This window comes from Melospiza melodia, assembly GCF_035770615.1.
Source record: "Melospiza melodia melodia isolate bMelMel2 chromosome 10 unlocalized genomic scaffold, bMelMel2.pri SUPER_10_unloc_1, whole genome shotgun sequence".
Lineage (NCBI taxonomy): Eukaryota > Metazoa > Chordata > Aves > Passeriformes > Passerellidae > Melospiza > Melospiza melodia.
The window spans coordinates 677,870-689,888 of record NW_026948501.1 but is presented as its reverse complement, the minus strand read 5'-3'; the positions used below and the strand labels follow the sequence as shown (position 1 = coordinate 689,888).

Sequence of the window (12,019 nt, the reverse complement as noted above, 5' to 3'; positions counted from 1 at the left end):
ATTGGACTCAATTAGTATAAAACATACATGAAAAAAAGAGGTATCAATAACCCCTAAAGAAGAAACTTGCAAAAACACCTTCTATTTTGCATTTTGTCTCTGAGTCAAATGTGTCTGAAAGGCAACCTGACAGAGCTTCAGGTGGAAGCAGATGTTATACTCAACCCTGTAAACTGCACCAAGAGCCAGAAGTGTCTAGTGCATCCATATGAACCTTCCTACCAGTAGATGCTCCTCATCAGCACCCTCGGAACCCTTTTCATCTATGCCAACCACTATAACATGAATCTCACTCAAAAAATACAATCTCTCATCACTTTCTAAATCAGCTACGTGCTGCAGTGTGGCACCTTCCCAGGGAACATCCCATCTCTGCTGCTCACCGTCACAGCACCTAGCACACTTGCCCCAATAAGCCACCTTCAGCAAGAGAACACCAAGCTATTAACAGGCAAATCTGGTGTAAGACCAATATCAGCTCTCCACCACTGACAGACTTGACTTATCTGTCTGCAAAATCAAACTTTCATGTGAGGCTGGCTAGCCATTTCTTAGTTAAAACCATATACTTTCTGAAAGCATTCCCAAAAGGGAGCCAAGTGGAATTGCTTTGCACAGCTATTGACCACAGTGAACCAAGACACAAGTAGGACAGAAGCTTTCATTCACATAGATACAAGTCTCATAAAGCTACTGCATTACACTGAGCCGGAGAAAAATTCAAATCTAGACTGCTGCTGGATGATTTCTGCTGAATCGGAGACCTGCATTTATTAGAGAAGAATGTTTGGCATGATGATCTTTCTTTGTTTGATAGTATATACCAAAGATGGGGGCACATGCTACATGACACACTCGTTACTGCTTGTGACCTGTTGGGGACAGTCACACTCATCCAACAATATTGGATTCCTATTTGGAATCCAATTCCTATTTCAGAGGCCAAATGCTCTCTCCAAATGACATCATAGAAAACCACTAAATAATTATATACTGATTGCTTGAAAATGCATTTTTCATTTCCTTCCTAGTATCACACTGGTGAGAAGTTTCACCCACAGCTTCCAAGAACTAGAGGGCTGAGTGGACTACAGATACGTCATGCAGCAGCCAATTTGGACATCACAACCAAATTTCTCCCTCAAAACACACACAGCCTTGTGCAGCAAGATGCGAGAAAATCATTCTGGTTTAGAATTACCCATTCATACAACAGAACAAGCTCCAAACAAACACCATTCTTCATCATCGGAAAACATAGTGGATTCTGGCCTTGGAAAATCAGATGTAGCAAATTCTCTGTGCACAGGAAGCAAGGAATCTTGTTTGATTTGGGCAGGCTGGATCCCAGTTATGGTATTAGGTCAGTATACTTCTCTGCCTTAGAGCCAGAGCTGAACTACAGGCCCAGTTCTGTACAGCACTGACACTGAACATGCAGAACGACTTCCTAATGAACTTACCAAATACTGTCTCACTGCCTACAGCACAGCACTCTGCACCATGCTGGGAGCTTGCCAAGCCCCACACCGCACACTGGCAACAACTGAGGGGTGAAAAAAAATCATTTAAGGAGACCAAGGACTGCAGCATGCTGCAGAGTCTGCGCTATCCAGCACGACTCAGCACCCCACCAGACATACCACTTGCTTCAGCGAGAGCTGTATAGGGCCTCGCACGGCACAGCTGCTTTCCAAACACAGACACAGGACTGCAGAGAATTCATATCCATTCCCACACTGAGCTTCAACTACGCTGGGGCCAAACACCCCAAATTAGCCCCATATCCCTGCTTGCTCAGAGTCCCAGTGGCAAACCTGTCTGTGGGCAAGACACACTACACCTTTTAGAAGATTCCTCAGGTAAGTCCCCACTCCAAAGTGAGGTGAGCCTGACATCCCCTGCCTGGTGTATATTTCAGCCAGAAAACAGCAGAGAAGAGAGGAGGGGGAGGAAAGTAGGAGGTGGAAGGAAGGAAGATGAGATGGAGAATGGGGAAATGAAGAAAAAAAGCTACAGTTTACAGCTATTATACCTAAAACTTTGGCTCCTCCCTGAAATGGAGGGTCTTCCATTCATTTGGACGGCAAAGTTGATCTATGTCATTTCCCTCTGCTGAGGTTTTGTAGGCGATAATTCAAACCCACACTATATTCCTCTGTTGCTGGGTTACCAAATCTGAACAAACAATTCTCTGCAGTCTGCCAAAAGCAGAGAAAGCAAGCAAACGAATGCCTGGAGTATGCATCACCCTCTGGAAGCCATCTTACAGCCCAAAGCTGCTACAGATTACTCACAAGCTTACATACCATAGAGTGAAAGAGGAAATGGTGAACTTATTAAGTCTGGGGCAGTGCATAGACTTGAGAACTGCTGCTTCCACCCTCCTGCCTCCTCCTAGTAAAATCAGACAATTTTCCAAATAATTAGAATTCTCCTGCAGACTAGAAGAAAGTCTGGTCAAAGGGATATTTTGAGTATTAAGTCAAATATTGGGTATTAATAGCCCTGAAACTAGCAAGCATGTTTCATAGATTTTGAAAGGATGAATCAAGATTTGAAATGAGGAAACCGCAACAGCCCATGTGATGAAACACCAGCGACTCTAGGTTTAAGACTTTCAGTTTCCAGGCAGGACATCTGCCACATCAGCGGTTGCACAAAACTTCCACTTCAGGGGTGTGGGAACACATGGATATCCCCCACTGTGAAGCCCTCTGAGTTCACTCCAGTCCTCAGCAATATTGCTTGGAAGGAATCTTCCCCTGCAGCACCCATGCAGAGAAGCCACAGCGTGCAGCATTTGGTCTAGTGTTTTGTATGTGAAGATGGTCTGCCCCTGTTCTCTGAACACCCAGGCAGCTTCCCATCCCACCTTCAAGGCCCAGCTCCCAGGTACCCTCATGGACTGCACATTGAAGGATGCCAAATGCAAGGCTCTAAGGAACAATTAATTTGTGTAAATACAAGAAATGCTACAAGAGAGACTATATCCCAGGAGAGACCTCCACCAAAGCCACCAGCCTGAACAACACTGCCACTGCAGTATTCCCAGGACTGCTAATTCCCAGCAGCAGGCCAGACAGATCCCGCTCGCTGTGCAGCTGCTCTCTGTGGTGTTAAGGCAGCAGCTTCGTCGCCAAGCTCAGCAGAAAGACTAGCTGAAGCTGCTCTTCTCATTCCTTGTTTGCTGCTGCTTTAACACACTCTAGGTGAGGTGGTACCTGCACAGCCACGTACAACACGCCTGTGACACAAACTGGGGTACTGACCTAATTTAAGAACAAAACCAAAAGAAAGAAAAATAACAAAGAAAATTTGGCACAGTTCCACAGCATAGTTTTACTATATCCCCTCCACTGGACAGCAAACACTCCATGTTGCCACACCTCCAGGGAAAAAATAGGTAGCAAATTGCACTACTGCTGACAAACATCAAAACCTCGGGTTAAACTTAATGAAGAAACTTAGAAACAAATTATCTAATGTCTACTAGCAGTCAGGGACAGACCTCATTTTAGGCCAAGGCACAGACAAGCATCACAAACCAAAAGTAAAACATGACTTTTCCCCAAGACCCAGCTCTCAGCTGAGACTACAGCAATTTAGGGAAAACTACTTCTGCAGAAACGTGGGGGTTTTTAAAATAGGTTTTAAAAGTTCCTTACTATTCATCCAAATACTTATGGTTGTTCTAATACATAAGGTATATTAATTTTATCAGAAAAAGACTAAGAAGAACATTCAGCAATTTCATAAAATAATCTGAAATCATAATTTCAAGAATATTATTTATTATTTTTAAGAAAGGCAGTTCAAGGAACAACAGCAAAGAAAATAAATTTAGTAACATGAAACATTACAGGTTACTATTTCTAGTACACCAGGAAGAATTGGAACATTTAATTTTTCACATTTTGGTTTCTTCCTAAATAAGGATATGTGAGAAAAGTAGCTTTTCCAAAACATGGTACTAAGTGTCTATACCACTGCAAACATCAGATTAATATCAGGGGTGCCTCTATTCTTCATATAAAGCAACTACGATTTATCAAAATATAAGAGGCTTAATTTACACAGGAATATTTTGCTTACCCCACCCACAGCTTTTAGCCTGATTTGACAGTAGAGACAGCAATTGTGTTCTAACATTTCAAGTGTGGCAGGTGCTGAAGTCCAAGTAACAATCACCACTAAGTCCCCAAGACAGATTCACCAAAGCATAACCATTTTCACCTAATATGTGCAAATTTGCTATCAGTTTCCTAAATTCAATTTGCAGTTGTACGTTTCCTACTCCAAATTTACATCTGTATAACCAGAATTAAATTTCACCTAAGCTGGTCTATTTAAGTAAACATTTATTTTATTAAATCCTTTGATTTTAACTGCGCTGCAAAGTTAGAGGCAATCTCAAAAATATTAACATCCTTTCCTTTCAGCAGGAATCAATATATCACCTGAATATTTAACAGGAAGAGGCTGCAGATGTGTACCTGAGGCTTAGAGGTACTGAAACTGAACATCATTATTTACCATAATTAAATACAAAGACTTGGTCAATCCAGCATTGATTCATGTGCACAGAGGGTCTAATCCCAGTCTGTCGTGAGTTTGTTAGGTACCTTTAGCCTAGCTGTTTCTTCCCTCTTAGCCTTTATGTTCTTACACACAAAATGAGAACAGCAGTACAAACTGGCAAAAGGCACTAGACAAATCCAGTGGGGAAAATCACTGCTAATTCAGCAAGCAGTTTACAATGTCTGTCTACAAGGTACACAGCACTATATGAGGTAGACAGGAAAGGCAATGATTTCTCCTTCACTTCTGAAGAAGCACAGTTAAACATTCATTAATAAAATGTAACATAACGAAATGTTAAACCAGCCTGGATGAAATATAATGTACCAAATTAACTAGTACATATGTAAGTCAATTAAGCAAAACTTCTGTCAGCGATCACAGATCTTCTACACCCCACCTCAATATAAATTCAAACAGCAGAAATACTACAGCCTGGGACACATCACCTCAGCTGCATCATACACCCCACTTGGGCTTCATGGGAAATGAAGCAGCAAGGTCTTATCTGAGTGTGTCTTTTAAAGTCAGCTTGCAAGATTACCCAGGAATTGCCAACAGAGAAGTCATAAAATGGCATTAAAGTCAGTACATGATTCTTAAAGGCAAAAAACAGAAACAAGGGCCACTGTTACCATACAAAGAAATTAAGAGCCCTGTGGAGATCTTGTAAGCTTGTTCCCTCCTTAAAAACCACAAACCATCTATGTTACGCTAACTGTGACACACTAACGTATGCTTTTAGACTTTAAGGATAGACATAGTCTACTTAGGAATTTTTGCATTGTTACAGAAATGATTAATCATAACGCCCATGTTTTCCAAGGGTTTAAACACAATTCTGCAATCAGCAATACAAGAAAACCTCTTAATCAGAAAGGAGCTTTGGACAGCAGCCAGTTTCATAACTGAGCTAGTAGCTGGTTATGAATCTGACATCTCAAAGCAACACTGAAGTACTGAGCAAAGCCAATAACCTCTTTTTCAAGCAAACCTTCCATGCTACATTCCCCCACAAATCATCAGGAAAGCAATAACTGAATCCTCAGACAATCACTTTGTGAGCTGGAGTGCACAAAGGTGTGATCATATGTATCATCCACGTAAGAAGTGTCTCTGCCCAGGCATGTAGTCAGCCCCGTCATTTATATAATTGGCAATATCACAAAGGCTTGCAGGGTGACTTACCAGCTGAAACAAACCCTACAGAAAAAACTTAAGTTACTTCATCTCCTAGAGGGAGCAAAAAATGAATAAAATTATATGTTCACAACACAATGTAGTATTTTACTACAAGAAAACCAATATCTTATTTCTCTGAACTAGGGAAAATATTTATCATAATCTCTGCTACAGTTTGAAATTAATTCCTTTTTACAAAAGCAAATAACAGTAAGTCTTCCTGGGAAGACAGTTTGTACTTCAGTTTTGTTCTGTCAAATAAAATGACAGAAGAAATGCAGCAGAAAGTTCCTTAAAAGATATATGAGATCAAGTCAGCACACATACAAGTAAAAGAACAAACTTAGAGAAAACCTGACCCCTGTTAAAAAGGGGTTGGTGTGGAGGTTCAGCACGGCAAGGACACAGCAGCTCCCCATTTTCAGCAGGACAACTTGGATTGCAAATACTGAGAGTACACTGACACCTTTACCAAATGGGTTACCACTCTGACAATGCCATTCTCATTTACCAAAGGGATACAACAGTGGTGGTTAAGGCTCTGAATTTCTGACACATTGGAGACTGGGTGGCAGGGAGGAGAATCTGGCCAGAAAGATCTGATGACTACAGCAGAAAAGCCTGTTCTTTCAACAAACTGTATCATAAAGTTCCTACGCTCTGACCACGTTTACCTATGGTATGAATAGGACCATTATACAGGAGTTATAATATTAAACTAATTAATGCATATCCAAATCTACAATAGCTAGCAGGACAGAAAACCACCGCGTGCTTGCCCCACACAGCCTTGTGCCGCTTAGCTCACTCAACACAGATGAACAAAGTAAGCTCTATAGAGACTAAAAGGGCTATACATTAAAAGGCTGCATGAAGTCACGGTTAAGAAGCAAGAAATAGAAAGCAATACTGTTCTAGTTTCACATCAATCTCCCACATTCCCCAAGAACAACTTCAGTAACCCAAGGTGGAGTCTCTTTAGGTTGGAGTGTGACATGTAGTAAGTCTCATATGCAGCATTCCTCTAACTGAGTGTGGGAAAAACAAGAAGTTGCATAAAACAGCAACAATGATAAATTCCTTCTACAAGCATATGCTTCATACATCTGCTAAAGGTTTACAAGATCTACAGCAAACCAGATTCCTGCACAGCATCACAAGAAAGCTAGAGGAGCAATGCTCTTTCCCTGAGTAGGCTATCAGAGGACTCAAGCTGTTCCCAGAATTGTCTGCTTCCCAGGTTTAGACTTAATTAGAGCAGGACATGAACACACAAAGCAAATCCTTCAAAATGTTAAAAGCCAAAAAGAGTGAATCATTGCTGATTCTGCCATTTTTTTTCCTTTTAAATGCTTTTACAAGCTTCTCAATTGTAACAGCCCTAAATGAATAAAAATACAGTATCATCAAGCTTTTTTCCATCTGCAAGTCAAAACATGTAATGCCCAAACACACATAGCACAGCCCAGTGACTAAAGCACTACCTGTGATGGAGGCATCTTGGCTCCCACTGGTGTGTCAGGCACTGCCCTGCTGAATGAGGTTGGGCCAGACCCATAATGCCTCCATGCTATGTCTCGCATTCCACCTACCAACTAGGTTTACTGACTTTTCTCTCCCTTGAGATCAGTTCTACAACTGTCTCTGCCCTTGACTTCCAAGTTCCTGCTCCTGTATGCTGCTGTAACTGTGCTGGTCTCAAGTGGCTTTAGGAATAGCAGCATATCCATTCAGCTTGCATATTTAGTTAACAAGTTTATAGCCATGTAATTCAAAGTAATTAATCTCTTTGCTTATACTTGTTTAATGCAATAAAAACAAAATAAAGCTTTATTTACAAGACCAAAAGATATATATTAAGCAGGAAGGGAAGGATTTCACCAATTCAGCTGATTTTATACCAGTCTGTTACAAGCATTTATTTTTCCTTTGAAATACTGTATTCTGATTTTATTTTAAATCCATCTCCAACTGAATAAACAAAAGCTAAGTCCCACTGGATACAATTCGTACGGGTCAAATCCACCTATATTCACCTCTCAGGCTGTATCACAAGGCAAGGCCTTAATCAGCTGAAAAGCAGCACAAGGTTTGCCTGCATGCCAAATCACTGAACCAAGCAAAGCTATACGCAGACAAGTTCCCATGGGCCATGCTCTACAGTGGGCTGACAGGATCAGCTCATAAGGAGCGCAAACCACCACTATGCATTCTCTGACTACTCCCCTGATAGCACTTTTCCCACATTCCACACCTAGAGGAGATCTTGCATGAGAAGAACTCAACGCGCAAATTGCCTAATACAGCGTTTCTACTGACAAACTTTACTCTCCTGTACAGATTAGGTTTGGAATTTCCCTTATAATAGAAAGTAATAAAAAATATGCTAAGGGCAGGACCTGCACCAAGGCTATATGAACTGAAGTCTGCTGTATTATTTTCGTGGTGGTCCCCACTGAGTAAGTGATTAACACCAACGCACGATTTCTCCTTCCACACAAAAACAGGCATTAGACAGCATCGCCACCGCACCTTGGTCCCGGCCCTCGCCCCCCGCCGCCTGCTTGGGTTTTGCTCGGGGGCGCGGTGGCGGCAGCCCCAACCCCGGGGAGGGGCAACCCGACCCGGCTTCTCGCCCTACGCAGCCCTGGGGCGGCCCACCCACCGGATCCCGTGGCGGAACGGAACGGGACGGAAAGATAAAGAAAAGCATCTACTCGCTTCCCTCCCTTTTCACCGGAGCGGAGGTTGGAGCGGAAAGGCCTTTTTTTCCCATCCCTTCCCTCTTCTGGGCCGGCCTGCTGCCAGGCACCTCGGAGCTGTCATTTTGGGGAGGGGGCAACCGCCCTGCCAGAGCCAGACGGTCGCCCCACAGCACCCCGGGAACCCTCAACCTGCCGCCCCCCGACTCCAAAGCGGTCCCGTTCCCACCACTCAGCGCTGCCTTCGCCCTTCCACCCGCCACGGCCGCGCTTAGGACCAGGCCGCCCACCTGCCGCCGCTCCGCCTCACCTCCTTCAATTGCTCCATCTCGGTGCGGATGGTCTCGTACTCCAGCTCCAGCTCCTCATACTGCTGCTTCAACTGCTGCTTCTCTTCCAGCACTGCCAGCCCGTACTCCGCCGCCTGGATCTTCTCTCGGGTGGTCTCGCCCAGCTCCTGGAAGAGACGCTTGATCTCGCTCCGCAGCCACTCGGGCTCCGACTCCATCACCAGCCGGGCGTACTCCTCCTCCTCCATGGCCAGCGACATGTCGGCGGACGGACCGCCGGCCGCCGAGGCGGATGGGCGAAGGGGTGAACGCGCAGGCCGTTTAACCACTCTTAACAGCGGCACGGCTCGCAGGCGGCCACGGCAGGGCCCGCTCGGGCCGCCATCGACGGGCCAGGCGCGCGCCGCACCCGCCGCAGATCCTCGCTGGATCCCGCCCGCCGCCGCTGCACTCGCCGCAAGCGCCGAACGCAGTGAAATCATTCAAAAGGCACGGCCGGGCCGGTGCCCCACGGGACGCTGGGAGTGGAAGTCCTCAATACTCGCCGCGCCGCGCTCCGCGCGGCTTGCCGAACTACAGCTCCCTGCAAGCATCAAGGGACAAGCGAGGGAGGAGGAGAGCGAGCTCTGCCGGGCGGCTCGGGGTAGCGCGACGGCGAGAGCGTAGGGCCGGCGGTGCCCAGGGACGGCCTGGCCGGACAGCACCCCGGCCCCCCCCCGTGACCCCGGATGCAAATTCGGGCACAGGCCTCGGGACCACGGGCACGTAACCCGTGCACACAACCCGTGTACACGCCCTGGCGGCCCAGACCACGCTCAGGAGGGCTTTCGTGGCGGGTTTGAGAAAGCGGCGGGATCAGCTAGGCATGAAAGATAAGGCCCGAGCACCACAGCGTGTGTGGGGGAAGACGTTCCGGTGCGGCGGGCGGTGCCACAGCAGCACGGAGAGGACAGAGGGTCACAGAAGACTGGCACCAGCCCCACACCAGCCAGCCCCACATGAGAGCTTCCAGCATCCCACTGTTCCCGGCGTTGTGCATCTAGGGGTGGAATATCTGCTACAAGGCGTTCTCTACTCACCGACCGGGACCAAACCATGTCCCCGAGTCATCCTGAGGATAACCACGGCCACGGGACAAGGTGTTCCTCTATGGTTGAGCTACCTGATGAAAGGAGGGATAGGTTGCATCAAGAGCCAGTGCCGTGACTAGCCACGGAACAGTGAAACTCGGGCAGCTGTAATGTGCTGCCTGAAAAGGATTTGCCATCCTGTGAGGAAAATGGCATCAGTCTTTGCCCCAGGTTACACCCATTGGGAACATTTGGTGGCAAAAGCACAGGGACTGGGACACTCATTGGGGCACCACGAGTAGAACTAATTTCTAAAGCATAGTGATGACTGAACAGAGACAAACCTCTACTAGTTAGACCATTGCAATTCCTAAGCAGCCCCATAAAGGTGGGGTGTGTCCCTGTGGGGTGGGGAGATGCCTCACTGCCATGGTCAGGAGCCCTACAGCTTCATCATCCCTTCATACAGCAAGTGCTGCTTGGATTTTCTTCCAGTGTCAAAAACAATTGGTAATGAACTGGTGAGCAAATAGCAAGCATAATAAAAACAATAATGTGTTTGAACACTCCACAGTGTCTCAAATATAAAGCAATGTATTTACTCACAGCTGCAGGGTTTTTTCAAGCTACTTTGAACTTCTGCCTGTGCGCTTATTCCTTTAATAAGCTGTGTCATGGCTGAATGCTGCCTGTTAGTCATAAAGCTGTCTTGGTCAATTTTTCTTCAGGGTCCTGACACTGTCTGGAGCTCCCTGTGCTTCAAGTGCAGGTATGCATTTGTCTGTGAGCACCAATGTGGCACTCAGTCACCCAGACCTTAGAAGCAGCAAATCAATGTCCGCAACCTTGTGTGCATGTGAAATTCCTTTAGTTTTTTACTTTCAGAATTCTCAGTAGAAGGCATTTTCACTCTTGTGTGCCTCTGTACCATCATGACTGTCACAGAATGTTTTTAGGGGTTTAAACATTCTGATTCTTTGATAAAGATAAGTGGGAAAATAACAGCATTACCTCTCCTCCACACACTGTTTTTCAGGACTTCTTCATGGCCTTTTATGTTTTTCTTCTGTCTGCCCAAGCAGGTAGTATCACTAGTCCCACCCATTCACAACTGATTCATCATTAAGATATTTTTAATAATAAATACTGGCTTGTTTTCTTTTACCTCATACTTTCAGAGCCTTCATTCCAGGTTTTCTCTGCAGGTCTGTGCTCAAGCACATTAGCTACCCTTCAGTGCTCCTCCCTCTCCTAAACTGAAACCTGCATGTAATGACTTGCTCTCAGGACACAGAGCTTCAGTCCACATCCTGAATATTTCTGGGATTACAAGTTAATTGTGAGATCTAAATGCTTTGAGGGGTTAATAGAGATGAGCTGATGAACTCACCATAGCACAAGAGACTTCACTGGGTAATTTGTTTTCTAGGTCATATCTAGAACTATTGCTTTTTTCTACGTTTCAAACTTTCTTATTTTATAAACTGCCCAAGATGCAAAGGCAGCAACTATAAATACTGCAATAGCTAATTTGAAAGCATTCCTGTCCATTTTCAGAAAACTGCAGTAACTTGTCAAAGTTAAGGTTCCCATCTTCCTTCAAGGTAGTGATGCAGGATGGTAAAAGCTTGTATAATGAGTGGAGGAGTACAGCCTGGCTAGTGCCCACCACCTGCTCCTGAACACAGCCAGAGACCATTGCCCATTTCCCCAGGTCACTGTCCCCAAACTCCATCAATGCAAAGATTTAGCTGCCACCACACTGATTTAAGGTGTCATGGCCAAGTGTACTTTGGTGATATAGACTTACACGACAGCTGGAGATTGTTGCTCTTCTTTTTCCTGTTGAGATTTTAAAGCTGTCCACTGAGAACAAAGTGGTACAATTATACAAGAACCATCTTGAATGCTAAAATAAATTTGGGTAGTGTTTCTTCTTGTGGAAATTAACCTGCAGAAAAAATTTTCCCTAGTGTAAAAGTCATAGCAAAGGCAAAGCCCTGCAATGCTAATTTTATTTAACCTCAGTCCAAATCCCAGAGCAGGTAGGCTCTCTAATCCAATGCTGGAAAACATTCAGGTATCTGAATGTGTAAACCGATCTAACCTGTGCTTAAAATTGGGGTCACTGCAGACAGGAAACTCCTTCTAGATGTCTTTCTTTTCATACATTACTTTGGATAAATTCAAGTGT

The 12,019-nt window shown here is 45.0% G+C and overlaps 1 protein-coding gene across 2 annotated transcripts in view; it reads right to left on the bottom strand.

Annotated features, from left to right (window-relative positions):
* Positions 1–9,103, bottom strand: part of BICD2 (BICD cargo adaptor 2) — a 50,831-nt gene extending 41,728 nt beyond the window's left edge. The window contains exon 1 of one of the 2 annotated variants that reach the window (XM_063181840.1): positions 8,776–9,103. In XM_063181840.1, the coding sequence (XP_063037910.1) occupies positions 8,776–9,015 (240 nt within the window). In that variant the 5' untranslated portion in view covers positions 9,016–9,103. The remainder of the gene's footprint in view (positions 1–8,775) is intronic. The other variant, XM_063181841.1, reaches the window with a different exon arrangement.
* Positions 9,104–12,019: the final 2,916 nt, after the last annotated feature.